Source organism: Taeniopygia guttata, chromosome 4 (genome assembly GCF_048771995.1).
Source record: "Taeniopygia guttata chromosome 4, bTaeGut7.mat, whole genome shotgun sequence".
Lineage (NCBI taxonomy): Eukaryota > Metazoa > Chordata > Aves > Passeriformes > Estrildidae > Taeniopygia > Taeniopygia guttata.
The window spans coordinates 66,749,110-66,776,402 of record NC_133028.1 but is presented as its reverse complement, the minus strand read 5'-3'; the positions used below and the strand labels follow the sequence as shown (position 1 = coordinate 66,776,402).

General features: G+C 37.7%; 2 protein-coding genes across 12 annotated transcripts in view; both read right to left on the bottom strand.

Annotated features, from left to right (window-relative positions):
* Positions 1 to 196: 196 nt before the first annotated feature.
* On the bottom strand, positions 197 to 2,228 carry FABP2 (fatty acid binding protein 2). Its single transcript, XM_002187506.6, has 4 exons — positions 2,105 to 2,228; positions 1,247 to 1,419; positions 544 to 651; positions 197 to 304 (listed from the first exon to the last, which is right to left on the bottom strand). The coding sequence occupies exons 1-4, from the start codon at positions 2,169 to 2,171 to the stop codon at positions 254 to 256; spliced, it is 399 nt and encodes a 132-aa protein (XP_002187542.2). The 5' UTR covers positions 2,172 to 2,228; the 3' UTR covers positions 197 to 253.
* Positions 2,229 to 6,236: 4,008 nt separating this feature from the next.
* PDE5A (phosphodiesterase 5A) overlaps positions 6,237 to 27,293 on the bottom strand; it is a 105,786-nt gene continuing 84,729 nt past the window's right edge. For 8 of the 11 annotated variants that reach the window (XM_072928801.1, XM_030272018.4, XM_030272016.4 and 5 more), the window contains 12 exons: positions 26,333 to 26,508; positions 24,887 to 24,946; positions 21,664 to 21,810; positions 20,173 to 20,298; positions 18,879 to 18,973; positions 15,594 to 15,681; positions 14,380 to 14,480; positions 14,215 to 14,292; positions 13,808 to 13,871; positions 13,512 to 13,586; positions 12,945 to 13,028; positions 6,237 to 11,599 (listed from right to left, as the gene is read on the bottom strand). In XM_072928801.1, the coding sequence (XP_072784902.1) occupies positions 11,465 to 11,599; positions 12,945 to 13,028; positions 13,512 to 13,586; positions 13,808 to 13,871; positions 14,215 to 14,292; positions 14,380 to 14,480; positions 15,594 to 15,681; positions 18,879 to 18,973; positions 20,173 to 20,298; positions 21,664 to 21,810; positions 24,887 to 24,946; positions 26,333 to 26,508 (1,229 nt within the window). In that variant the 3' untranslated portion in view covers positions 6,237 to 11,464. The remainder of the gene's footprint in view (positions 11,600 to 12,944; positions 13,029 to 13,511; positions 13,587 to 13,807; positions 13,872 to 14,214; positions 14,293 to 14,379; positions 14,481 to 15,593; positions 15,682 to 18,878; positions 18,974 to 20,172; positions 20,299 to 21,663; positions 21,811 to 24,886; positions 24,947 to 26,332; positions 26,509 to 27,293) is intronic. The other 3 variants (XM_041716006.2, XM_072928802.1, XM_041716005.2) reach the window with 1 other exon arrangement.

Genomic DNA, 27,293 nt, shown 5'->3' with positions numbered 1-27,293 from the left:
TTCTGCAGCCTTTTGTATTGCGACACTTTGGTGGGACTTGGTACAAAAGCCGCTTTAGCGTTTGGTAATGGGAGTTTGCTCATTCAAGGCAAAGCAGTAACATAAAGAACCAGCCCATGTTTTCAGCAGGGCTAGGTAAATGCAGCTAGGGAGGTGTTGTGAGGGGATGCAAAGGGAAAGAAAACAACACAGAGGATGTGTAAAAATGGTCTTTTATTGTTCCTTCATTGTGGTGCAGTTCTGTGCAAAGTGCTTAGGCCCTTTTGAAGAATCTCTTGGACTCAACTCCTTCATATACGTAGGTCTGTTAAAAATTAGGAAAGAAAAATCAGTGGCTGGAACTGCAAAGTTTTATTTCCCTGATATGGAAATTCTAAGTTTTTTATTTAAGTTTTTAATTCCTTATAGGCAACTGGGAATTTTAACTATACATGAATGAAGTTATTTAGCTTGAAGAAAATATTTTCAACTTTTAGAAAAGCTTTTAAATTTTTTTTCTGTTGATTCTATTGCAAACTTGTATGTAAATTACTCTTAACTCACCTGAACGAGTTCATCACCCACGATTTCTCTGGTTGCTTTAAGTACTTTTCCATTGTCTTTTCTGGTAAATGCAGCCACAAGTTTATTTCCTTCCAGGGTCCAAGCACCCTATGAAGGGGGAAAAAAACCAAATGTTTTGCAACAGTTATAACACTGATTTGGTTTAAAGGGTGTAGAATGCTTAAAAGTGAAAAAATATTTAAACAGTGTAATAATGCATTTTAGAAAGGCTGTAAAAATGAAAATTTAATACAACCATTGGCTTATTTAAATGTGTACTAGCCAACCTAGGTATTTTTTATTGGTCAATATACCTTATTTTAAATAATTGTATCAACAGAGATTTGTAGTTTCTTAAAAATACCCACTCTGCACTCTAGGTGGTGGACTTTAGTATTAGAAGAAGTAAAATTGCAAATCACCCGGATTTCATCTTGTGAAAATTGCTGCTTGCTCTGCTTTTTGGGCTCTCTGGAGCCCTGAGATCTGTGGTAGAGTGTTGAACCTTTAACACTAAAGACTTCCTTGTGCTTTGGTATATAAGCTGCAAGCATTCCTGAACTGTCAGGTTCAGGAAAATGTAGTGTAATTCAGAAGGAGAATTTAAATTAAAAACTAGGAAGACAAATTATTCATCTTGAAATTGCACGTTATAAAGTAATTATCACATATTAAATATTGAACTATGTAGGAAGACTCTTACAGAAAGTTCAGTCCCATCAGCCAGGCTGTAATCAAAGTTGACTCCCAGAGTAAATTCAATCTCTATGTTTCGGAAGTTGCTGACTTCTTTGACATTAAATTTGTCCCCATTTTGTTGGATGGTGATCTTCAGATTATCATGGGCTCCCAGCTTTCTTTTCATCATGCCAACACCTAAAAAAATCAGTTACCATAAATCAGAAAAAAAACCCCCAAACCTCTGGAGCATCAGATTTATCTATTTTAAATCAATTCTATGTGGCCAATTGAGTTTATTCCAGCATTCTGACCCAAATATTTGTCCTCCAGCTTTCATCAAGGCCATGTTCTCTAGTACACATATAATACAAATCACTGTCTTAACTGGAGTAGTTAGATTTATGTCCATATAATTCACACTTTGTACAAACTTCAAGTAAATATCAGGATGTTAGAATTACTTGAATCAAGTAATTCTGATTTTCTCTGAAATTGAAGGATGACGATTTCCTCCCTGTTGAATTTTTAAACTGGTTTGATGTTGTCAAAATAATAGTCCAGCTATAAAATTCAGTTTAAAGTTTATCCATTCGAGTTGTCTGAGCCTTTTCCTCAAATCTAGACTTAGATATTCTTTTTTTTTCTGCTGAAATAAATTTGGAATTACTTCAAATGCTTAAGAGTAACTCAGTGTAATTAAAATCAGAACATTTCTCAGCATCTTCCCCCCACCTCAGAATATTTTGAAAATAAATGCAGGGGCAGAGCAGCCAAGAGTGAAAGGACAGGATGGCCTGAAGGTAGTTCTTAGACAGTTTGGGTTTATATTCATTTGGAGTGGCATTTTCCCTGCAGAAGGGATTGGAAAGGTGAGCCTTACCCAGTGCCTCCATGAACTTCTCATAGTTCTCATTTCTGTCAACTTTCCAAGTGCCGTCGAATGCCATGGCTGTGCCTGAAGGAGGGCTGCTCTGCAGGGACGAGTCTGCACAGGGAACTTATGGACTGCCTTATCTTGAGAGCAATATACTGGATGACGAGGCTGAGTAAAGCTCAACTGATACACTGACCTCTCCAAGGAGAAGTTTCCTGTAGTTTAATCAAATTCCCAGTCCTGACCACACTGCTTGCTGAGTCTCTCTTATTGGCCCCAGATCATGACAGAATCTTTATTGCTTCTCCCATTAAGAATTACTAATCCATTCATTCTATCCACAATGTGGGGTAAGGATCAGATGTCTAGTGAAGCTAATAATTAAACTAACAGCACTGCTTGACATTTTCTATCTCAATTGCATCTTTAAGCTTGTGGGAGAGTCTTCAAGCAACAAGAGGGGATATTATAACAAAATAAACACAAGTCTCTACTTTGTCCGTTATAATTTTTTTTGGGATCAGTTCTGCTTGGCATAACAAGCATGGGGCAGAGGATTTACTGAATGTCTGCAGGTTGTTGCATAAAACTCTCGCCACCTGTCTAACACTGAGCTGTGAAAATTGGGGTGGTAGTCTCTATTCATGTGACCATTTTTAAAATATATGTAGTTTAAATTCTCAGCAGCATCTACAAATTTTCTTCATTACAACATATTCAGTGAAGAAACCAGCCAGATGGAAGGTGTTCAGGGTGATGAGGGAAGTACCTCACAATGTGCATTTCACAACAACATTTAGGTCTTTGTGTGTAGTTTTCACATGGAGATTTTTTTCCCACAATTTCACACAGGTTTTGACGACCTGAATAACTCAAAATATGTTTTAGCTCATGCCCTGTGTTGTGCCAATAATGCATGCCCATCTGCCAACTCAGACAATGAGCAGACTTTATTCTAAGAGTCAGATTATCTATTTTTACTGCACTGGTGTGTGTCTTGACCTTTGTCGTTATCACTGTCAGTCTTACATGATATGTGTAGTATATATACATAAACACCCAGTGTTGAGTTACAGTTCATCCAAGCTGTTACATAACAAAACGGAGCACTCTCTTTACAGTCTTTGCAGAAAGGTTCCTTCTGGCAGTGGTTATAGTGCAGCTTCTGTTCTGTTTAGTAGAAAATCAAGGTATAAAACAATGTGAGTTGCTCAATATGACAAAATATTTCTTTTGTTTTTCACATGTACCAGAACCATACAATCTACACTTCATTTAGAGTTCTTTTGTCTTCCTATAGTAGCTCATTCTCCTTCTAACATCACAATTAGAATCAGTTTTGTAGATTTTCTTAGTTGAACTATTCCACCTTTTTTCTTCTTCTGTCTCCCTCTTTCTTGTGTGGTTCTCAGAACTACACTTTTTCTTTGATGGTGCATTGAAAATTGTTTTCTAGTATTGCTTTTTTCATGACAGTTTTGAAAGCTAACGGTGTGTTCTTGGCTTTGTGTCTTTCTCCAACGTGTCAGCTTTCAGAACACTGAAAATTGACAAACTTACTTTGAAGTTTGATCTTTAGATAAAGTAGATGGCAATAAATTATTAACTTATATGGTTATGCCAACCTCATCCTGCCAATCTATGATATTGTAGCAAGATGTATTGTGATGGCAATTTACAGTGAAGTTCCAAAGATCAGTGTGACAAAATGGCTTTTGCAGTGGATTGTATTCATCTCCCCTGTTTTTTGTTTAGTGGCTTATATTCAAGTTGTTCTGACTAAAATTAGCTAGAACAGTAGAACTGTTGGGTTGTGCCAGCACAAACATAATATACTCATGAAAATATTGATTTCTATAAAAAGAGACTAATCCCTGATAAAACCATGCAGATTGTGTGTGCAGTATTTCTGAGCGTTTTCTACGGAATGATTCTTCATTATGTCTTGGGTTGCAAAGAGAGATTCCTTACTGGGAAGTTTCACTAAGCATTTGAACCACAATACTCAATTCTGTATCAATGTGGTAAATGGACAATTCTATGCCAGTAAAGCCAATTTAAGCCTAGCAGTGGGTGGCCTAGCAACCAGGAGCTTGATGGAGCCTAACTAATGCCATGTCTTGGAGAAATAATTTCAAAGTACATATTGCAGATGGGTGTTGCATTGCAGCAGGATTACATCCTGCTTGAGTTAGACGTTGTCCTGCTCCAGCTGCCTGTTTGCTGAATTTCTGCTTTTATTTTTGTTCAAGGAGAATCTCCTGGATACTGCTATTGTGAAATCTGTTCAGCAAGAGAATTCAGCATTTGAGGATTACCAGGAAATTTCCAGTGAGTATAGATCCATTTATGTGATTAGTAAGCAGTGGGCTGTGGGTTTTAAAGTTTGCTCCTAACTGTATACACTGCTTTCTAATTCCTGTGTAATGGCTCTGATCCATAAAGTGCTGCATTTTTGAGAGTTTTTTACTGGAGAGAACTGAAGTGCAGGAGTTAATAAGATCCAGGTTGAAAAAATCTAGAAGCAAAATTTAGGATTAAAACAGGAACAACCCTGGTATTTACTTTGTCAGTTTCTATATGCTAAAATGATTCCTAGGATTACATAGAATAATAAAATCTGGCCTTGTTTCAATGAAAAAAGGGCGACAGTGAACAATTGCCAATAAAAGTAAGTGTGCTTTTCCAGAAAAAGTTCTATGAATCTCCGAGTATTACTGCCATTTGACACTTGCCACACAGAGACTGATATACCAGTTACCCTGTGGGGCTTTTCGTCAGGCTTTTCTAAGGGTATTTAAATTTATACCTGAATATTCCTGTATTCCCCAATTTCTTTTTGTTTAGAATATGAAATATGATTATAGAGTGGGGTCAAGTTGTAGTCCAGGGAACTAAGAATGTTCAGTATTGAAAGTCTGCATCAGTCATTTCAGTTTCTCCAAAATCTGAGCTACACTTTTGTGACTGTGAATGTGAGATTCCATAAGTCTGTCCCTAAAGCTTACTATCAGAACAAACTTACTTGTGAGGTTTTTCCTAAAAATCTTAATGTGCGAGGTTTCATGGGAATGTGAAATTGCAATAGCTGTCACCACTGCTGCTAAAAATGTGGCTGGAGGAAAGATCTTTTGTCTTTTCCATTTGTTAATGAGGCATCAGATCTGTACAAGAAGAGAAAGACCTTGTGTGATGTTTGTTCACCCTTTCAATAAAAATGCCGTCGCTCAAGGCCGTGTTCTTTCCAGGGCTGGGTAAGAGATGGATCCCAGTGCTCCTGCTGCAAGCACTGCCACTTCTCAGAAGGGAATTCAAAACTCCAGCAGGCCAGAAAGGCTGGGCAGCAGCATGACTGGGCTGGTGAGGGGGTGGAAAGGTTGTAGTCCCAGCAGCAAATACTGACCTGATATTTGCAGATATGCACGGGCACTTGTGCAGTTGCACTCATAAATTGCAGTTGCTTCTAGCAAACAGTACTTGTGTTTTGTGCTGAGCTAAATCTGGCCCTTCATAACTTCTTGAATGAGCCTGCTGTTTGTCAGGGGTGTACATACTTCTTGGTTTTGCCTAGAGCTAAAAAAAGTCAAGCCAGAAGTGTTGCTCTAAAGGGCCTAATAGGCAAAGAAGAGAAATTGCCAAAAAGCTCACTGGTCCAGAATTACTTCTAGGATCAGCAGTTTGCGCAAGATGAGGCTTTGGTTGTAAAAAAAAAAAAATTTTCCACAGTTTTGGTTGAGGTCACTGGGCTGACTATTTCTATCTCTCTTGCAATTGATATCCCTCAGGCACTGATCTATGGGGGCAGAGGATGAGGATACATCTGTGTAACTCCTGTATGTGTTGGTTCTGCTTTCTGTCAGAAATAAACTGGTTTCTGACAGCTCTCAGGAGGTGCAGCTCCAGTGCTCTCTAGTGGTCAGAGGCGCTGAATTATTTTTTGTGGTTTTGAAACAAGAACTACTTTACTGCTGGCTGATCTCAGTGTACTCAGAAGTATCTTGATATTAACAGATATTTTTCTCTTCAGGATTTCTAGGACCTAGAAAAGTTACTATGAAATATAAATTTACAGAAGTAATGATTTGAATCAGGCATTGAAAATACACCTCAATAATATTAATTATAACAAACAGCAAAATTTGACATCATCATTTTTATTTTAAAAAGCATGAAAACAGTACAAAGGGAAGAATGAAGAAATAAGTGATAAGCAGCAGTCTGACCACAGAAAATAAGCTGACCCTTATGTTTTCTAGCAGCTGTATGGTAAGTAGGGCTATTGATTCTCTTAAGTAATGTAACTAGCTTTATTCTAAGAAGTCATAGGACAGAAGCAAGAGAGAGCACATGACATTCAGAAGACTTTAATACTGCTTAATGGCAAAACATAATATACAGAGAAACCCCTTAACCTAGTACAAAAATACTGTGCCCAGAAACTATATATTTGTTCAGGTATTTTTAAAAGATAGAAGAATATAAATGGACAAACTTAGTGACTGTGATTAAAGCTTTTTTTAAACTATAATAGGAATGTATGTTAAAACTATTTACAGTGCATTTCAAACTACATTCTTTAGGAGACACATAAAGGTGTCTGCCATGTGAATACAAAGAGGACTCAAATTCTAACTTCAGTTACATCTGTAAGGTACCTTGGGCATCGGTGGGAATAGCTGAACCAGCAAAGAGCAGGTGAGACAGCTGTCTGTCACCAAGGATAAGGGTTTGGTCCCTCTTTACAGGTAAGAAAAGATGGATTTGACCCATTCTTTCTATACAGCACAACCCAGCTCACCTGAGGTAAATGGGAATCCAATATTGACTTCAGGTGGGCATATGAGCATGCGTGAGGACCTGGCATGCCAAGCTCGTGCTGTGGGAATTAGTGGGAACCAGCAATTACAGAGCATTATCGCATAAATACACATTTACAAACACTGGTACTCAGATATGAGTTTCTCTGTGGAAACAACCTTCCTTACGTGGAGAAGAAACTTTCCCATGCAATTTCCATTCACCTCACAATGACCAAGATGAAATATTCTGCTGTCACAATTTGCTGCATTTAGCAAGTGTCACTAATTACCAGGACAGAGTCTGTGATGTTTCTTCTTCCTGTCAAAGTCCAAACCAAAATAACTCAGCCTTCATTATTTACCATACTCTGGCCAAACTCATTCTGCTATTCAAGCTTATGTTTTAAATTAGTGCAAGCCCCTGAAAAAGTACAGCAGGGAACTGGGAAATAAAGATGAAACCTTGTGGAATGTAAACTACACGTAATTTAACATAAAGAAAAAACCTGCAGTATCACAGAGATAAGACTCTGAATAAATACCACTATATAAACTTGCTTGAAATATGAGGTCTTTATAAAAACCTTTAAAAACATGTGAATTTATTATAGGTGAGACAATTTTTTTTTCCATAAAAAGTCTTTGCTATGTTCTTATGCATAACTGGAAGGGACAGCAGCTGGATCATGCCTCTAATTTTAAGGGCCTAGATCTGATTCTTCATTATCTTTCTGTATAATGGGTTGGAAAACCAGTTACTTGGTAATTTTGACAAACCTTATGCATGAATTAGTTAAGTGCCCTGAATCTGTCAGTTCATGCCACTACCAGGTAAAATGTATTGAATAGGAATTCAAAAGATGCGTCAAGTTGTCAAGGGGTGGTGCATATAAACAGGCTTTGGTTCTCTCTTCTGAGGAGAAACCCGCTGATCATCAGTGAAATTGTTTCCTTTTATCAGTAGCTCACTTGTATATGTGCTCAGTGAAGAGATGAGGAATCTGCTCTTAAATATAAACTGCTTCTAATTAAAAATTCACACCATCTCCAAAGTCAGCATTAAATTATTTCCCCCATACTTTCTTTAACTGTATGAGATAATAGAAAACCTAGGCCTTCTACAGGTAATATTGCATGTGTGACTAATTTATTAGAAAAGAGACAGAACCTACAGCTCAAGAGCCTCACTGTTATTTAGAATTAGAAGAGGTAGGGTTAATCAGTAATTTGTGTATGTTAACACAAGTAATTTTCTTCAGAACAAACTGAGAAATAAAAGTGTACTTTAAGCATCAAACTGTGCTGTGGAGTGAGTTTGAAAGAAAACATGTTTGTATCTGAGATCAAGTAGGATACTAACTTAGTTGTCTTCAGTGAGAGTGGTATTAAGAATTAGTGGGACAAGTTCTTGTACCCAGAGATTTAAATCTCAAATGTGACAATGGTTTCAATGGACTTAAGGCTGAACTGACAATGATAAACTCCATTTCTGCTGGTTTCTCATGTAAGCCACACTGATTGTTACAGCTAGACAATATAATCTGTTTGAGAGCAGACTGAAATAATGAGATGCACAGCTCATGATGAAATAATGACAGCTGCATAGCTGTAATCCACCTGCTGGCTTTGAAAAGGTTGAATTCTGAAGACCGCGAACTTCAAGCAGGAAACCTGCTGTAGCCAGGTGAGGTTTGGGGTTTCTTTTCCCATATTGTCCCTGATCTACTTTATGAAAGGAAGGAGCAGCTTCTGCAACTGAATTGCACAAAGCCATGACACACTTTGATGTTACCTTCAGGCAGAGTAAAACACTACGTAAAGGCTTTGAAGCTCATGAAATATAGCTCTCTATGCTTTTAAGGTTCTTAAACCAGTAGTTTAAAGGCTTTGGTTTTGTATAAATATATACAGATACAGGTGTGTCATGATATTTAAATGTTTATTTACTAGGAGCTGTATTTATATGTATGTTCCAACATTTATGGTGGAAGATTCTATGTGATAAATGTGTACAGATATATAATTAAATATATGCACATACTGTATAACTGTTAATTTTAAGTGAGCCTTTAAAAAAAATGTAACATCATGCCCATTTTTTCCAGTCAATGGTATGAATCCAGCACTCCTTCATAGCATTTATAAATTTAGTTATAATGAAGCTTTGCTGAACACACAATATAGTAAAGAAATACTGGAATATTAATGTCAAAGTTACATCACTACATGGTGATATCATCATGGTTATCTGCTGTGTTGTCACCATGAGTTACTAGTCTCAACCATAATAGCAAGAATACACCTTTATATACATATATTTGATTCCTATTTATATTAAATATGTATCTCATCAGTGAGCATAATAATTATATTTCAGTATCTCAAGCACTCAAGGAAAAGACTATACAAGGACTAAGCAAATCCTGAAGCAAAGTTTTCTATTTATCAAAAAGTACCTAAAACCCTTTTTGAGGAGGTTGCGTTGGCAGGGCCAGGCTGCTGTCACCTGCAGACTGCGTATGCATAGAAATACATACATGGAGTACTGCAAAACAGCAGTCCTGCAGTCCTGGAACTCTTAGTGAGTGTTGCAATCCATCTTTTTTTTTTTTTTTTTTTTTTTTTTTTTTTTAATTTGTTGGGACAGAATAAGGAGAAATACTTCTGTAGAAAAATGCTTTCAAATTTGCAGCTGCAATAATTTATTATTGATGCTCACTAGAGAAGTCTGAGATAGGACTTAATCAGTGACAAATAATTTAGGGTAGCAGAAATGCTGCTGACTGTCAGAATACTTTGATCTACATTTAAAAAAAATATTGACTCTATAACTTGGTATCATCAAACATTTTGAAACATTTGCTTCATCTTTTCTTAGCTTCTGGCATTATTTATCTAAATGAAGAAATTGATTAAAAGGAGGAGTTTTCCCTTTTTGACCAGCTCTTATGAGTTGGGTTAACAAGCTCCTGGGAAGAATAATTTATTGTAGTTTCCAACTAGAATTTCCTGAAATATTGTGATAGAACTAAATTCCCTCACTTCAAAATCCAGTGCTAAATGTGCTTCTTTCGACAAATGCTGATTTTAACTAAAAAATAATTATTACAGATTAAAATCTGGAACATTTCGTGTGTCTCTGTGCAGCCAAAGTTATGTGTGTTGCTACTACATTCTAGACTGCTAGCATTCATCTCCTTATCCTGTCCATCTAAAGAATAGTACTCTCCTTGTATTCCTCTTTTGATATTTGTCCAATGTGTATATTTTCTTTAATTGGTTCCAATTCAAAACCATTTTTATTAATCATCTTCACTTAAATAATACACCATTTTTTTTACTAGTGCAAGTTAATTGATTTCTTACTTTGCAGAACATTAATGCCTCACATACAAATGGCAAATCCCTGTAGCACAGTTGACTGTTTTTACTTTTGGTATTATTTTTTTCCTATTTCTTCAAGACACTATGATGATCAGAATAATTTTAAACTAATGTTAAAATTATTTTTAAGATATATTAACATAAAAATTTCTTCAAAGTGGTCATAGCCATTTCATAGTAACACTGGCCTGAATAATCAGTCATTGATGGTCACCAGGAGTGTGCCCTTCCTGCATCATTCTAATTCAGCTTTTCACCTCTTGCTCTTGCAGTCACTCTCTTCTGCCTGTGACCCAGTCTGTTGGTTAGATGATATCTATTAAAATCAACTTCTAAATGAAGTTAAAACCAGCGTACAAAACCAATCCTGTTTTGTTTCCATTTCTCTGCATGCTTCTTGCAGCTTTCTGTGGGAGCTGTTCTTCCATGGCAGCCTGTCCATTACACTGGGATGTTTCATTGGTCTCAAGCAATTTCCATTGGGCATGAAGAGCTCAGACACCTTTACCATAGAACTCCTGAGACTCCCATTGCCTAGTAATTCACAGAGGTCTTAGAAATTTCTTCAGCTGGAATAACACATTTGCTAAGACTTCCATCTAATATGGAAAAACCCCAAAGTCTACTGGGTGCACAGATTTTGGGGTTTTTCACCTCAGAGCCCAGTTCTGCTTTCCGAGAGAAGTTAGCAATAATTTATTTGGAATAGGCTCCCCAGAGTGAGTTCCAGTCTTTCCTCTGAACCTCTGGAAAGAGAACAGTCAAAACTGCTCAATACTTTTATAACATAATACAGCAAGATGGGAGGAGGGAGAGAAAAGGTGCAAAATGCAGTAGTCTTTCAGATACTGGCCACAACATGATCACTAAACAACTATGTATATCTGTAGAGCAATAGGCTCTTGGGCACAGTCAGTGCCTGCACCAGTACCTTCTTGTGGGGTGGGGTAGCAAAAACCACCCCTGCAGGTCTTCTTCCATCTCAGGCAGATGTAATAAGAGAAACATACTGTCTTCAGATAACCTTGGAATCTACACAGTCATGCTATATCTTGAAATGTGGAAAAAATAATACAGCAGTGGCAAAACATAAGCCAAATTCATACAGTGTTTAGCAAAATGCAGTACTCCCCTATTACTGTCTCCTATGTGAAATTGAGCTTATGGTGGTGAAATCAGCATGTCAGTTCCGTTTGCTTTGGTTACTTTCTCCATTAATCAGATTCTCTTGCTGCTCAGCCAAGGCTTGCCATTTTTGCCTGTTTTTTCTGCAGCCATCCAGCAAAGGGGAGCAAGCCTCTGACACGTGCGTTAGGGCCTGAAATAAAGTGAGAGCACAGAAATCAGATTGCATTCAATTTTTAATTTAAAAATGGAGGATGAAACACATCTCTTGTAATTTTTTTTCAGACTTCTGAACTTAGAGGGAGACTTGTAGATCATTAAAATGCACTGGTTAGCTAACACAAGACGGTACAATTTGGACTAGGAACACCTGGTAACTGTAGATACAAGCAGCAGTGCATATTTCAGAGTAAATAATTCCAGTTTTTCTGGTCTTTTCATGAATAGAAAGGTAAAGCTCCCCCCTAACAAGGATAAATACAGATGTTCAGGCTCTAGAATAGCATTCAAGTCTGCTCAGGCATTCTGGTAATGTTTTCTGTTTGTCCAATCTGCACCTTTGCAGAGAAACTCAGTCTTCTTTCAATGGCCTACCGCCTACTGGAGACAGTTTTCTGAGTCTTCAAAGCAAAGGCTGCCTTATTTTCCTGACAGTTTCTACAGCACAGAAGCACTTGATTTTCAGGGACAGCAGCTGGTAGCAGCTAGCTCCCTTTCTCTATCCTGTTTCCTTTGAACCGGTGAATGTGCATTCTTTTCAGAAAAACAAAATTTTTCAGACAGAAAAATTCAAGTAATCATCCTGCTCCTTCCACTGGAAGGTTCTTAAGGATCCAGTTTTCTGTTAATCTCCTTTTTCTCACCTTGGTTTCTGTAAAGCACTTGGCACAGTTCAAATAAACAGACTTTCACTCCAATGTTGTACTGGCTTAAAAAAAAACCCAGAAATCATTATGTTGTTTTTCACACGGTATTTGACCAAGCAGCTTCTCAAACAGTTTGTGACCAGTTTGTGAAAAGGATTTCAATGAATTATCTCATGCAATGCTTTGGTGTGTGATGAAAGAGAAGGAAAAGAATGGGATGAGAAGTATTAAAATTGGGTCAATTTCCTATTCATAGCATATCACCTTTTGTATAACAAATTCTGAATTCTTTAAAACTTTTAAATGTTTTCTATCAATGCACTACCTTGATACCATTCTTTCTTTAGAGGTCAAAGCATTAGTTTTGTGACTTTCCCTGATAATCCAGAATACAACCCAGGGACATAACACCAATTGCACAGAGCACAACATTTTAACTAGGTTTAAAAAAATTGTAACAAAACACATTAATCAGACAAATATACAACTAATACTAAATATTAAAATAATAATTTATTCAACAGAATAATGAACCATATGTAATATAACATAAAAATATTTTCTAACTAAGGGGCTAGTTTTTAATTTGATTTTTATTTTAATTATAAACCTGTGTCTACTAGTGAGAAGCTCTGGTTTGAGATATTTGCTGTTCTTCCTTAGGCACCTTACCTCATACAGCTGCAAACAAACAGCATCTATGAATCCAACCTGCATGCTGGGAATTTTGTTTTTCTTCTCTCTGTTCATTAGATCCTGCAGATAATAAGTGAAAAGCTTTGTGTTTAAACGCATTAAATAAAAAACACAGCCAAAACTGAAGACAGAGTCTGGAATTAAAAAGCAGCACCTTAAACAGCACAGCAAGCTCAGCACTGTGGGGTATCATTACAGGTGTTACAATGAAGGGAATTGGACTGCATGACTTCCTTCAGGAGACTGGCTTTGGGTTGACAGAGCCAAATAACCAGGCAAACCTACTGGGTTTGGATAGCTGCATATAGGTACCAATTTAGCAATGTATTTCCTAGCCCATTTAGTAATACTGACTAAAAAGAAATCATACTGTCTGTTCTTCTGGTTCAGAGATAATGACACACTATTGGTGTTTTGGAACTACAGAACAAAACTATCTACTAGGAAGACAGGGAAGGAGCTGGTCCTATAGTGTGGTCAGTGTGAGAAATTTTAAGTGCTGTTTCCAAAAGACATTTTGAAAGAGGTGATTCTGCCACTTACCGTGGGTTCTATGTTGAGTTCCTTCCGCTCTTTATCTCCTTGATCAAAGAACTCAGTAGCCACAAGCTCAGCAATCTGTTAAGATATTTCACTCATTGAGAACTCTAAAAGTTTGCTTGCTACCTGCAAACAAGAATGGTTCCTATCTTTCCTTAGGATATATCACATCAGCCCCCTGCACACATCGTGAGACTCCAGCTCAACATTCCACCACTGCCTTTGCAATAAGGACTGGGTGGAAGAAACCAATTTTAATGCAGTCTGCATTTAGGAAATATCAAAAATTAAACACTTACCCGCTGCTGAACTGGCCATGGTTTGGTTATGGCTGATAAGTCACACGCAGTCATCAGCATTGCTCTGCAGAACAAACAGAAAGAAAGGAATAAATTACTCTATGTGAAACATGTAGCTACCAAGTCGAGTGACTAGCGAAATAGAATTTCAAGGAACATCAAGTCAGAAAAACAAGTGAAATTAAAGCAAATGCAACTCCACATGCTAGTCAACAAAATTTCTTATACAGGTTGCGCACTTAGTAGTTCAGACCCAGGGAGTCCAGTGATCTGTGTAACAATGCCAGCTTGTACAGGCCCGGAGCACAAAGACCTGCTGGGTTTAATGAAGTCCACAGCAACATGGCTTGGGAAATTGAGTACCCAGTAATATTAACTGATTTCTTGATTATTCCGCTTTTACTTACAGAAATAGCTCCTTCTGTGAGGGATCTTCCCAATTAAACTGCTTCTTCCTTAGAAGTTCGAAAAATTCTCCTCTCCTCCTTAAAAAGAAGTTAAACCAAAAGATTTTGCTGACATGATGCCAATATCCAGCAGCAATTATTCAGCCAAAGTTTCTTCTGACTTACTTGATGTATAGTGCCAGGTCTGTGGCAAGAATGGCTTGTTTTATCATTTTCAGTGTAGCCTTGTATTCTTCAATGGAAAGGCTGCTGAGAATCTGATTTCCCTTTGCAAAAAAAGCCAAACACAGTGCTATCAGTAAAATGGGCAACAACACACCAGTTTCCTTAAGTGTCTCTAAATCCCCAAATCACTGTGAGCTGCTTGCTGATATACGAGGTCATTCTTTTACCCTCCTACCTCCTGCAGATGCCCTACTTTAAAAATAAAACTTCCAGTCTTCTCAAGTAATGGCAGAAAGCTGCATAGCAGCAACATCATCACTAACTATTACAAAATGAAACTGCAAGCAGAGGAACATCAAAGCTTTCAAGTACATTTCATTCATTAAAATTAAATTTGTGACTGGCTGTATCACAGCTTCTCTTTCCTCTTCCTTCCCTTCCTTGAAGCAGAGGAATTATAAGAGGTTCCTGTACCTGCCCATACACCTCTAGTAAATGAAAGTATTTTCCTTTTATGAGGCAGCATAAATAACAAGTTATTAAGTAGAAATATGAGCTCAGGAGCTCCCTATTAAACCAAAGAGCTGGTGAAATGGATCTCACCTCAATTGTTTTCCCATATTTGCCTACATGAATAGGAAAGGATCTCTACAATGCAAAGGATGCCAGAAGTACCACAACCTGTGGCACAAAAGGAGCAGTTCTTTGAAAGGATTGTGAATGTTAAATAACTCTTCTTGAGAATTAGTTAATAACATCAAACAAGAAGAATGTAATTTTATTTGCATATTTACTAAACTTAGGTTTGGCTTCACTTTGGAATGTCAACATGAGCAGTATTTGGTTTGGTCTCATCAGGGCTGTTTTGTGTATGTGTAGACTGGAATGTTTTTTTGAAATGAGAGGAAGGACTGGGTTTTGTTTGGTGGTTTGCAAGAGGTCGTGAAAACGGTACAAAGCCTTTTGTTTCCTTTGGTCCAAGAAAGTAGGTATTCAGAAGGATGTTAGAAAGGCTGCCGTTATCAGGCAGCACTTGGAAGGCTTTGGTGGCACTCAGCAACAGAACTGTGATTTCCATGTTGGCTGCATTTGCTTTCTTTACCCAAAAAGGAATAAAGAACACTTAAGAACATGTAAGTGTGGGATTCTATCCAGAAGCTAAAAATAGAAAGTAAAATAGTTTCCTTCAGCATACACAGGAATGTGGCACTCACTGGACTATTCAGGATCATAAGGCATTGATCAAAATGATGATGCTCCATGATTGAGTGGCAATACAGCTGCGCCAGTGGATGTTCACTTCTGAGGAGGAAAAAGATGGAGAACTCAAATTAGACAAACATAGTAGTGATCCAGAAATAACTTCCCTTTTACACCCTCTTTGTAGGAATATGGATAAAAAGATAATGTTCCTTTTTCACAGCACTTGCAGCTCTGGTGTTCTGCCTTCTCTACCTATCGAGACCGGCTGCACGCAAGTAGTGACCATGTAATACAAGGTTTCGTAAGGAGTGAAGGTTCCTTTATAGCAAGCAAAGGTAACCCAAAGAGTTAATTCACAAGCACAGTTTAGGAGACAGTTTTGGTTTCTGCAACATGTTCTTAAATCAGATGTTCTTAACCTGCCTGGCATATTTAGTCAGCTCAGCTGCTGAGCTTGTAAGTAGTAATACAAACCTAATAGGAAACCTACTGATACCAATGGAAAAATTCCTGCTGACCTCAGTGCAATATGGTGCTGAGCCCAAAATGCTAATCAAGTAATTTCCTTGTGTTAGTAAGTGTACTGGTATTTCATCACCACTATTGTCATGGCCAAACTACTGCAACATTGTTACCTACCCTCTGCCCCGGGGTAAAATCCAAAAGGGAAACTGCTTAGAGGCCAGCAGTGATGTTGATTGCACTACAGGCAGTGAAAAATAGCAGGAAACCAATTGTGTATGTACAGAACTTAAAAATACCTTAGTACAAAACTTAAAAGTATCTTAGTTTAGAAAATAGAATTTGCTGTTTGAGTAGCTTTGGTCAAAGTAGAGAAACTCCTCCTCTCTTGAGGATTTCCAATGTCTCCCTGTTCCTTTTTGCATAATACAGTTCTTGGTTTTTGCTTCTCTGTCTTAATTTTCAACCCCCAGACCCACATTGCTCATGTAAGCTCTTCAATTAAATCTGGAATTTTTTTGAAGTCTATTTTGCTGATGATCCTGGATCTATTACTCTAATTATTATCGGACCTACAAATGTTTAATCATGTCAGTAGCTCTTTTAGCATATAATTCCATGAGGTTTTCCATATGGTTAAAGACCATTCACAGGAGTTAGTGGCTGCAGGATTGTGACCCTGTGTGAGTGAGTGCACAGAGGCTCAAATAAAAGTCATAAGAGGAGACTCTGGGGATTTAAGAAGCACAAAAATGTGGAGAGAAAGATGGAAAGACAAACAAAAACCCAGAAAGGAAGATTAAAGGATGCAAGGCCCTGAGGAATATGGGCTGGCTGCCCAGCACCACCTCTGAGACCACCACAAAAGGGGTGTAGAGCAAATGTACTCGTGTGTTTCTGTAAGGAGACAAACCACAGGATGGTGCCAACACATGCTGGGTGAAATTCCCATTGAATGAAGTGGGATGCATATTGTGTGTCCCAGAGTTCATCCTGACTGGAGAGAGAAATATGTGAGAAATCTCTTAGGTTATCTTCCCAAGTATTGCTCCAAACTAGAGCTTGCTTAGTACGCGCAGACTCTGGCTGGGGCTGGAAATAAACTCAGGTCCAACTACTGTTGTGGCACTTCTGTCAAACCCGCACTGTGGCTTTCTGAGCACAGGGGTTTTGTCATGCAGCTTTCTGTGCTTCCTACTTTGCATGTGGGATTGAAGCAAGAAGAAAATAACCCCCCCACTCCATAACTACCAAAAGCCTTCAAGCAGTTCCCTTTCTGTAACTTCTACTGCCAGAACCATTTCAATTTTTGAAATCCTGAATCATACACTGAATATCCACCCTCCCTGCAAAAGGGGAAAAAAAAAAAAAAGGGATCAGTTCCTAGAAGTAACTTTTATACTTAGGTTTAAAAAAAGAAATTCATGGAACTTTCTATTGAGAAATGAATTATTAAGCTATAGCCATCTCAGCTTTACAGCATGTGTAAATGTTAGATTTTGCTGTCTATGACACTTTCCCAGGACATTTTTGAGAGGAGATGACGCATCTCCAGATGTCTTCCAGGAAATGTTTTTAAATAAATAAAGCAAAAAATAGCTAACGAGTTCAAATCACTGTGAGGCTACAGTTACTGCTGGAATCCTCTATTACCAAGCTAGGAATAGATCACTCTTCTCATGTTGTGGAGTTTGGTTTTTTCCTTTACACATCAGTCAGTGTTACTCCAGACACATAAATCTGAAATGCAGGTGCTCTACTTCAGCTTACTTTTTTTTCTGCCTTTCAGTATTCTGTACCTTAAACAAGCTTTTCCTCCCCTACTCTCTTACTTTACACATAGCGAGAACAGCAGATCACTTCTTCACAGGTAACTTCAAACCACTCTCCAGCTCTGCCAGAAGAAGATGCACATTTCTGGGTGTCTTTTGCCCATCTCTGGTCAGATCAGGACACACTGCCATATCACAGGAGTCACATTAAGCCATGCTTTAAATCAACTGAAGACTTGTATGTTGTTGCTTGAAGTGATACCAGCTTCACTAGATTGGGCAGATTTCAAACTACTAATAAATTCTAAAAAACCTGGTATCTTTAGTTAAAAATTAAAATATGGGGAAAATTTGTTCTGATATTTCATTTTGATACTTTCAAACCAAAATATTTTGTTTAGTAAAAATTTTTTTCAGTGCTTAAAATATATTTTGTCTTTTTGTATTGTACAGGCCTTTTTGTAATTCCGGACTGGATCAAAGTTAAAGTGTATAGATAACCCACAATCAATGCAAAACAACCATACATTTTTAATGTGATTTTAACTATATAACTTATTCTAAACAACTTAGAATTCTGGAAAAACATGGCTAAACCAAGAGTAAAACAATCTGAGTTCAAAACATGGGGAGACACGTCTGAACCAGAGGGGTACAGACCTCAGTGTTGTGTTGACCTGGACAAGAAGTGAACAGCTGTGTTGGGCAGGGAGTGATCTGAAAAGCTGCATGTTTCCTACATTCTGTCCCTGGGACGCTGCAGCCTTTTGCTGTCACTTGATGGGAAATCGGGGAGGGGATTTTGGGAGCAGGAAAATCTTGTTCCTGCACAGCAAAGGGTTCACTTAACCTGCCATCATAGATAGCCAGCAACTGAGGCTGTGCATCTGCATCTTTGGACTTCTGAATGGTTCTGCCTGTTCTTATACTTTCTGCTTTGTGAAAACCTACTCCTTTGCACAGCCCCACATCATCAAAGCAGTCAGGTTGTACCTAATTTAGCTCTGTGCTTGTGTTTCGTCACTCACTTGTTTTTATTTAACTTCTCTCAGACTCGCTTACCTTTGTATGTAGGAGTTGTTCACTCCTCTGTGATCCAGATCATGGCTCAGAGTTGCTATCAGCAAAGCCAGCGTTTCTAAGTCAGTCAGTTTGCTCTGTGTGCAAAGAGTAATGCCAGAAGTGAATTGTGGATTTATTTAGTATAATGTGTTGTACATCTGCTTTCTAAATAATGAGACATGTTCTTAGTACACTCAAAAGACAACTCAGTTTGGAAATGATTGATTTTACGTTTCTGCTAGGAAGATGCATCTCCCAATGCTTGCCTTTCCCCTTGAATGAGGAAAAAATTGAGTTATGTTCAATGCTGTTCAGACTCCAGAATCTAGGACATGAGAATCAGCAGGGAATGAATCCAGTGTAGTTAAGAATAAACAATTTATGGAAATTGCAGTGGAGACTGTCAGGATTCCAAAAATAGCAGGCAAACTATCAGGATCATCAGAGATTGCTCGACCGCACACAGAGCAAAACTACAATGTCCATTCCAACAGGGATGGAAGATGGATGTCCTTGCCTTGGTCTCTTTGCAGCACCTTTTGTCATTTTCATTAGTGAGATAAAGTTTGTAGAGGAAAGAAAGTCCTCTTACTCATTGGTATTGGGTTTTGGCCTACAAATGTTTAAAAGACACATTTACTGAGAATGAACAGAAACATTCTGTTTCCTACAACAATATAAAACCAAAACCTAAAAATCTGTTTTGGAAGAAATTAGAATCATACACTGTATTATTCTAAGTATTTTATTTATTTTGAGGATCATCTAGCCCTAATGAGAATGGTTAGGTTGTTTTTTAAATTATTAGGTGTCTTTTTAACATGAAAGGTTGAAAATTTGTTCAAAAGGTTTGGAAAGAACATTTAAATATTTTTTTCTGTGGTTTTTATGTTCTGCTGTGTGTTTAAAGCTGTACTCAGCTCTGCATTTGAACTTTAAAAATTCCTGTTGAAAATTTTAAGGAAACATCCTGAAAATGGGTCAGCCTTACTTTCACCACTTTTTGGACTTGTTTGTAGCATAAGCATTAACTTTAAAAAAGGACATAACCACATACATGCCTTATTTGAGATATTCCCATTGGGAACATCCTGATAATCACTTCCAGAGGATTTAACTCAATCACAGAGCAAAAACCATGGCAGCAGTTTCACAAACCAAGCCCTCATAGCCAGAAGTCTTCAGCAGAAGATTCCACTGACAGTACCATGGAATAATGAACATCTTACTGACATGACAATCAGAGCTGTCCATCATTAGAGAATTTGTCTTAATAGAGGAACTGGAAATGTACCTGAATTTTCCCAGATTTCAGAGCAGCAAACATGCACTGTGCTGTGTTAAAGGCATGTCTCCAATTGTGATAAGCAACATTTTTCCGATAGTTTTTCTTCACACTTAAAATCCATCTGCAGAGAACCTTTAAGAAACAGCATCACATAGATATGTTTTCATAAAGAACAGATTTCTAATACATTCCAACTTTCTTAATCCCACTTGGAAAATCTCTTACTGAAAAAAACCCCAAACTCTTTAAGTCAATTTCAAGTTCAAATGTAACACACTTGTAACTGTGAACATAGATAAGACCAGGCTTACACCCACTAGTACAGCTCCTAATTGAGTGTGTAATACTTGTGGGTTTGGTGTTTTATTACTAAGGGCTAAATGTTAATGTCAGAAGTACTGCTGTGAATTCAGAAACTGAGATATGTTGAGATATCTGGGAGAAAAAAAATCCTTGTTTATGATGACATTGCATATGTTTACGTTTATTTGATAGAGAAAACTTATTTAGTTACTGAATCCTCTTAAGACATGTTTTAAAAATGAACAGGCAAATTTTCCCTCCTATCAGCTTGTCAAAACCCAAGCAGAATTGGACTTTGGAAAGCAAATAAGTATGATAGAAAGATTACTACATTTGCAGGGTAGTTTCTTTTCTATACAGGAGGAAAGCATGTCCTGGATGTTTTACTCAACAGTATTAGAAATTGTGGGTTATAAAATTTTATATAAGCAAAGTACTAGGATATTCAAGAGATCAGATCAAGTAATACAGCACTTTTGGCCCTTGAACACTACTAATCTAAATTGGTCTATAAAATGCTGATCTAGAAAATAAATACATGCTTTCTTTAACTAATGTATTTGCCTATGAAGCCCTAAAAATTAATCTTGCATTTTAATATAAATTTTGATGGTTTTGTTGAAAAAGTTATAAAGCAAAAATGGGGTATTTAAAAATGAAGGTTTCTACAAATGGATGTTGTGTGCACTGAGTGGAAGAGGCTGAAGAGATTTTCTATTTACCTGTCTTGATCACTTCTGACAGATGTATTGGTAAAAACCTTCAGGGAAATTCCCACAGCCCATCTAAGTTACCATCTGCTTCAGTCTTTACTGTCTCCATAATTACGAAGTTCCTACTAACCTCTATTATTTTGTAGGGAAAGACTAAGATAATTACTACCTCATATGGACATAGTGAATGATTAAAGACAATGTTATTGTCCTCTTTGTAAAAGTTTTTAACTTTCGGAGAAATTGCTATCCTCTCCCTTCTCAGTATTCTGTTTTCCAGTCCATTAATCATAGACTGTAAAAGGATTAATCCTTCCGTAGAAGGAAACTGAGGACAGACTCCAATTCTTCATATGCCTTCCTGGTTTTACTCCTTAATACAGATGTCCAATTCTGTTTACAGTGAGATCATCTCACTGCTCTGAATTCCTAATAATTAAGCTGTCGCTTTCGGTGGGGCAGTATTTGGCAGCAACCATACCTCGTGTTTCATTTGGAAATTCTGCACCAGGTTGAGATCTGTGAACATTCGAATTGTGCACAGTGTTGTTTCAAAGTCTGACAGCTCAAAGTCACTGAAGTAAAAGTCAGTCAGGTTGAGAGTTTGTGCAGATGGCACTACAGCAGCCTGGAGAAGAATGAGAGAATACAGTTAGCAGTAGGGCAGAGAAAGCAGAACAAATACCTGCTTTTTCAACAGACTAAAAAGAGACACTCAATTTTACATTCACGTGAGACTGAAAACTGATGATTGCTTCTCATTTACTTCCCCATGCCTCTCTTGTTTAACATTATCTTATTACCTTAGATTTAACAAGCACTTTTCCATAGATCAAGAGAACAAGAATAGAATTACCTGGTCAGTCTGGTTATCTAAATCACCAGAGGTGAACTGTAACCACAAATATTGATGAAATTGGAAGAAGGAGAAAATAAGGTAGTGGAGTTACATGTTTGTTTTTATGGATATGCAGACAGCAAAATCCGTAACTGTTGGCATTTTTCTAAAAATGGTGAGGAAAGAGATGTCAGATTTGCTAACAGAATTCACATTCAGCATGATGGGAGTCAGACCATGTCAACAGGCAGAGCTTTCTCAGGGCTAGAAACCTGAACAATTAAGAGTTTGTTTGTGGTCAGTAATCTTTAAAACCTGTGGTCAGTGGTTTTGGTGCAGTTTGCATACAACCATAAACCTTCAATTTGAAATTACAGGGTACACAGTACACCCGCTATCCTGTATGTTTTTAAATTGTCAGTAGTATCTTCATATATACCATCCCTTTTCTAGTTATATAATACAGAGTATTTATATCAGTTGCCCTTCAAAATACTGCTGTTGAGGTTATGCTAAGTCTTATATTAAACTCTTATACTAATGAAACAAATGCTAACGCTTATACTATAGAACAAAATTTAGTATCATTTTCTGCAGTAGAATAAAAGGTGCAGCTACTTTAGAGCTGTTTCACCTCAATATGAATGTGGTCCAAAGAAAATCAGATAAATCTGAAATGGTGAAGGAAATAAACCATTGTGATTATCTTCCTCTTTGTAATTCTAGGGAAAAACATTTCTCCAGTGTGGGCAGCTGTGTCCCAGAAGGCTGAGGAACTGAAAAGAAAGCATTTGTCATCATCTACAATATTAGTGCATGTAATACACAAATCCACAGAATTATGTCTGGCAGCTTCTGTTCCATATCAGTTCACTGTCCTCTCTCTTGTCTGTCAGAATCAGGAAGTCACAGAAGACTATGAAAAATAATATTAACACAGGGAAAAAATGCACCCTTCTTACACATTTCTTCTGCCACTAATTTTGTGTCCCTGATTGGATTAGTGTAGGATTTCAGCTGTGAGCACGTGAAAAGCCTGCCTGTTCAGTGGTAAATAATGCAACTGTTCAGCAAAGCTACTGACAATTTTGAATAACTACAACTGCAGGCTGGGATTTCATAAGGAAAGGGCCTGCAAGGACACAGAAGGAGCTCAAAAGAGCACTTCATTCATAATTTATCTTTCCCTTCCTTGACCTCCTGTCTTTTACAGCCACAACAGTAAGTTTCATTTCAGCTGAAATATAAAAACCCTGCACTCTATAACAGTTTATTGTGTTGTTTAACCAGGTTAGCTATTTCCCTTTCACTTAATAAAGCCACTAGAGGCTTCTGCCTCCTGTTTTACAGCAGTTCACCAGCTATTTTAATTTCAATTTATTGAGCTATTGTTTCTGTAAATACATTAGCAGCAAAAAGGCAGCTATGGAAAACATGGGACCAGTGTGTGGCAACTATAAAGTTTTGCTTTGTTTCATCTGCTTTGGATGATAAAACACAGGTTGTAGACAGTACCTAGGCTCAAAGGAGGTGACTGATGCAATAGGACAGAGTTCTGTAGTATTTGGAAGTTATGATTAAAGTAAAAAATTTGACTGCAGCCTATTCCATAAGGCAGACAATTAATAGAATAGAATAGTGCCAGTTGGAAGAGCCCTAAAACCATCTTCTAGTCCAACTGCCTGATAAGTATCCAATTTCAGATTATTAAGAAGCAGAAGGTATATCCAGAAAAAAAATCAAACTATTCTGGCCATCTTTATATGAAAATGTGAGTGCAAAAAATAAAAAGTAAAAGATTTTATGAGTGCAAATTTTATTTGCCTCTGCTTTTGCTCTTTTTGCCTCTGTTTTCATCACTTTAGAGAGTGGTGGCTGACACAGGCCAGGACTCTGCTAGGAAGCTGTGGACAGTTAAGCCATGCCAGTGGACACTGGCCCAGTTCTATGTTTGCTGTGGTTCTGTTTCATTGAGCAGTAACAGTGGAACCACAAAGATTTCATCACAAGCTCTGAAGAGAAACCTTAGAAGAGGAGTTGCACTCTGGTCTTGTCATGGTTCTTTGTTGATGAGCAGTAGTGTGGTAGGACTGAGGTTCAAAAATCCATGTGACACCATTCTAGAAATAGTCTCACACCTTGTTGTGTTGCTTGGCCAGATCAGTCACATGCTACCCAGCTCGTAGTCCCTGTGCCTTCCTTCCTCCCCATCCCTCCTGTTTGTTTTTGTGCAGCAGGGGTGATGCTATTTCCCTGGAATAGCTACTGAAGGCTTGGAGAAACTAAGCACGTTATGCTTTGAAATGCACTTGAAATCCTTGCCTTTCCTTAGGCAATGGCTTCTAAACACAGAATTAAACATGAGCACAACAGGACACTGCACAAAAAAGCAACTATGAAAAAAATTAAATCCTTGAATTAGAAATTCAATACAGAATTTATATGTAAGGCCATAAAGCTGCACACATACTTGGGATATTTGAAAGGTACCAAAGCTTTAAGATATACAGCATTCAGACTTAGCTGCAGAATGGAGAGTTCTCAACATTTTGCTTCTGGAATACTTAATCATTATGATTTTGATACTGACATGGCACCAGTTACTTTCTCAAACTCCTGAGAAAAATCAGTCAGCACAGGTCTGGGTTTTGCAGTGCTCTGGCCAGCTTTTTTCTCTCCTTGTAGACATTGTAATATTTCCCTTTTATGTGATTCAGCTCAGGAACCTATCAGTATGAGCTTCACTGTCATTTTTATTTCTGGAACATATGCTTCTGCCCTTTTAGGGATGACATCTGTTACAGGACTGCTCTTGGTTGTTCTACTAAAACAATATTTCTAAAATAATAGTAAAAAATTCAATTACCACTGTTACCTGCAGCTCCCTCGTTTCCTCCTCAGCAGCAGAAGCATGGTATGAAAGAACCTGTGGGAAGAAAAAAGCAACCCTTAGTGCAAACAAAAAAGCCATGTGGTAACAATGTACTTTTCCTAGAGCAGATTTTTCAGCATCCCACTGCATTTGCTCATGAAATCTTCTGTCCATGCAGGGCCTGAGCCAGTTTTAGGGAAGCTGAATGCATATGGAGGGATAACTGCATCTTTTACAAATCTCCCACAGCACAGAATCTTCTCAAGATAATTAGGCCAAGAAAACATAAATAGCAGCTATGAAAGAGCGAAGAACTCTGATTTTCTCTTTGCAAAGTTTTCATGGCCCACTTTCAAAGACAAATAATACACAAAACAGCTCTTATTATGAGCCTGACATTATAGGCATAGTAATTCTTTCAAGAGTTTGTTCAGACATAAAAAGAAAGTTTAACCCTAGCTGAAACAAAAGTCTAAAAGGCAATACATATATTTTAAAATAAAAAAATAAGCTCAGATTTTAACCATTGAGAACATACAACATTAAAATGTTACAGAGTTTTATTCTTTTGTAAAGAACCCATTTTATATGCTAACCTATAATCTGGCTGGATAGTCCTGTATTATCTATCAAGTGCTATAGTTGGAGACAGAATTGCTAATTTACCTTATAAGCAAATGATTTGGACAATATTTTTACCAGCTTTTTATTTAACATGACCTAATACAGGTTTATTTGAGAACTGTAATGTTTCTTTTAGAGGACACAGGGAACATAATCTCATTTTAGGAGCTCTGCAAACACTCTGTTTACATAATGGATGTTAGGAGATCCAAAGTCTACACATTTTTTACTTTCAGCTTCAAGTTATCACCCTTGAGTAATTCAGTTTCTCAGATTAAAACCCTCTTCAGCAGTGAAGCTTAACAGGAACCAATTTAAAGGCTGTGACCAGATAATGTTTATCTTGATATGGTTTGATGGAGTCTGAGAAAATTGCTGAGAACCTACAGTAAAGCTGCTGTTAACTCCTCACACTGGTTTGTCTGAAGGACTGAGCCAAAATCATCACAAAACCCCTCAGACAAGAAGAGGAAGCCCCTTAATCTGCCAAACCATTTCCCTCTTCCTACACAACAGAATGCACCCACTGTGCTGCCAGCGTGCAGCCTCGTGCAGAGGAAGAGATGCCTCCACTCCCCACTTAATCTCAGGAGTGAAGTTAGGACACAATAGCAAATTAAAGAGTCTGCTGGCAGAGTCAGAAACAAGCAGAAAATTCCTGAGCAGCTCAATAGTCCAAATGCTGCTCTCCTGAGGGATAACAATCTCTGTTGAGTGTCCCTGTGAGTAGCTGCACTTACATGCAGAACAGACAGGGTCTGGGGAACATTAGGATCTCTTTGGGGCTCATTAAGGACCACCTAGATTTGGGCTCACCTCTAGTGTCACCATCTGTTTGGCCATGGCTCTTTCTACAGCCTCATACATCTGTGTGTTTTGGATCCCCAGGCCACAAAAGATGACAAATGCTTCCAGGAACTCCTCATCATTTCTGTTGAAAGCCTTGATCTTTCCTGAGTTTTCTTCCATCTTATTCACGAGCTGGCAAACCCCTATGTCAGGACACAGAAACAAAAGGAAGTAATGCAGAGAATGTGTCACCACCAGGAATTAAGTTTAGGACAGATAAGCCTACAGTATAAACCACCAACATGCATAAATGACAGGAATGCTTGTTTCCCCCCATGCAAGGGTAGTTCCAATGTATTATAAATTAAATGTTAAAATATTTTATGTACATAGTAAATTCTAAAGTATTTATTAGGATTTGTAAACCAAAAATGTAGGGCTTTGGAGACCTGTGAAATTGTCCTGTGAAATTCTAATGTCGTTTTCATCCTAACTTTTATTATTAATACTATTCTAGATTGATTTAATCCCTAAAGACAATTTGTCCTTTGGAGGCTAATTAAATTTTTGCAGCCATGCCAAAAGAACATTTATCAAAGTCAGAATAGTGGTACACAGAGTTTTCGCTTCCTCGTTTGAGCCAGTACTCAGATTTTTTTCAAGTAAATAAGCTAAACAGGGAATACCCAAGTTAAGGTTCAAAGCTGAAGTACACTTGGCCATTTTTTGAGGATGTAGCTGAATTACAGCCTCTTGCCAACCCTAGTGAACTCCTTGAGAAGCATCTGACTGAATTCAACTTGTTAGGTTCAAACATGCTGGTATTAGTTAATTTTCTGCTAAGAATTTCTGTGCCTTTCTGCACATGGGTCATTGAAGAAGTCTGACAGGTAACTTCTACCACACCTTGCTGTAGTTTAAATCTGACACCACTGTGAGCTGGGGGAAATTCAGAAATGCACTTCCCCTTAGTTTTACCTGCTAAGAT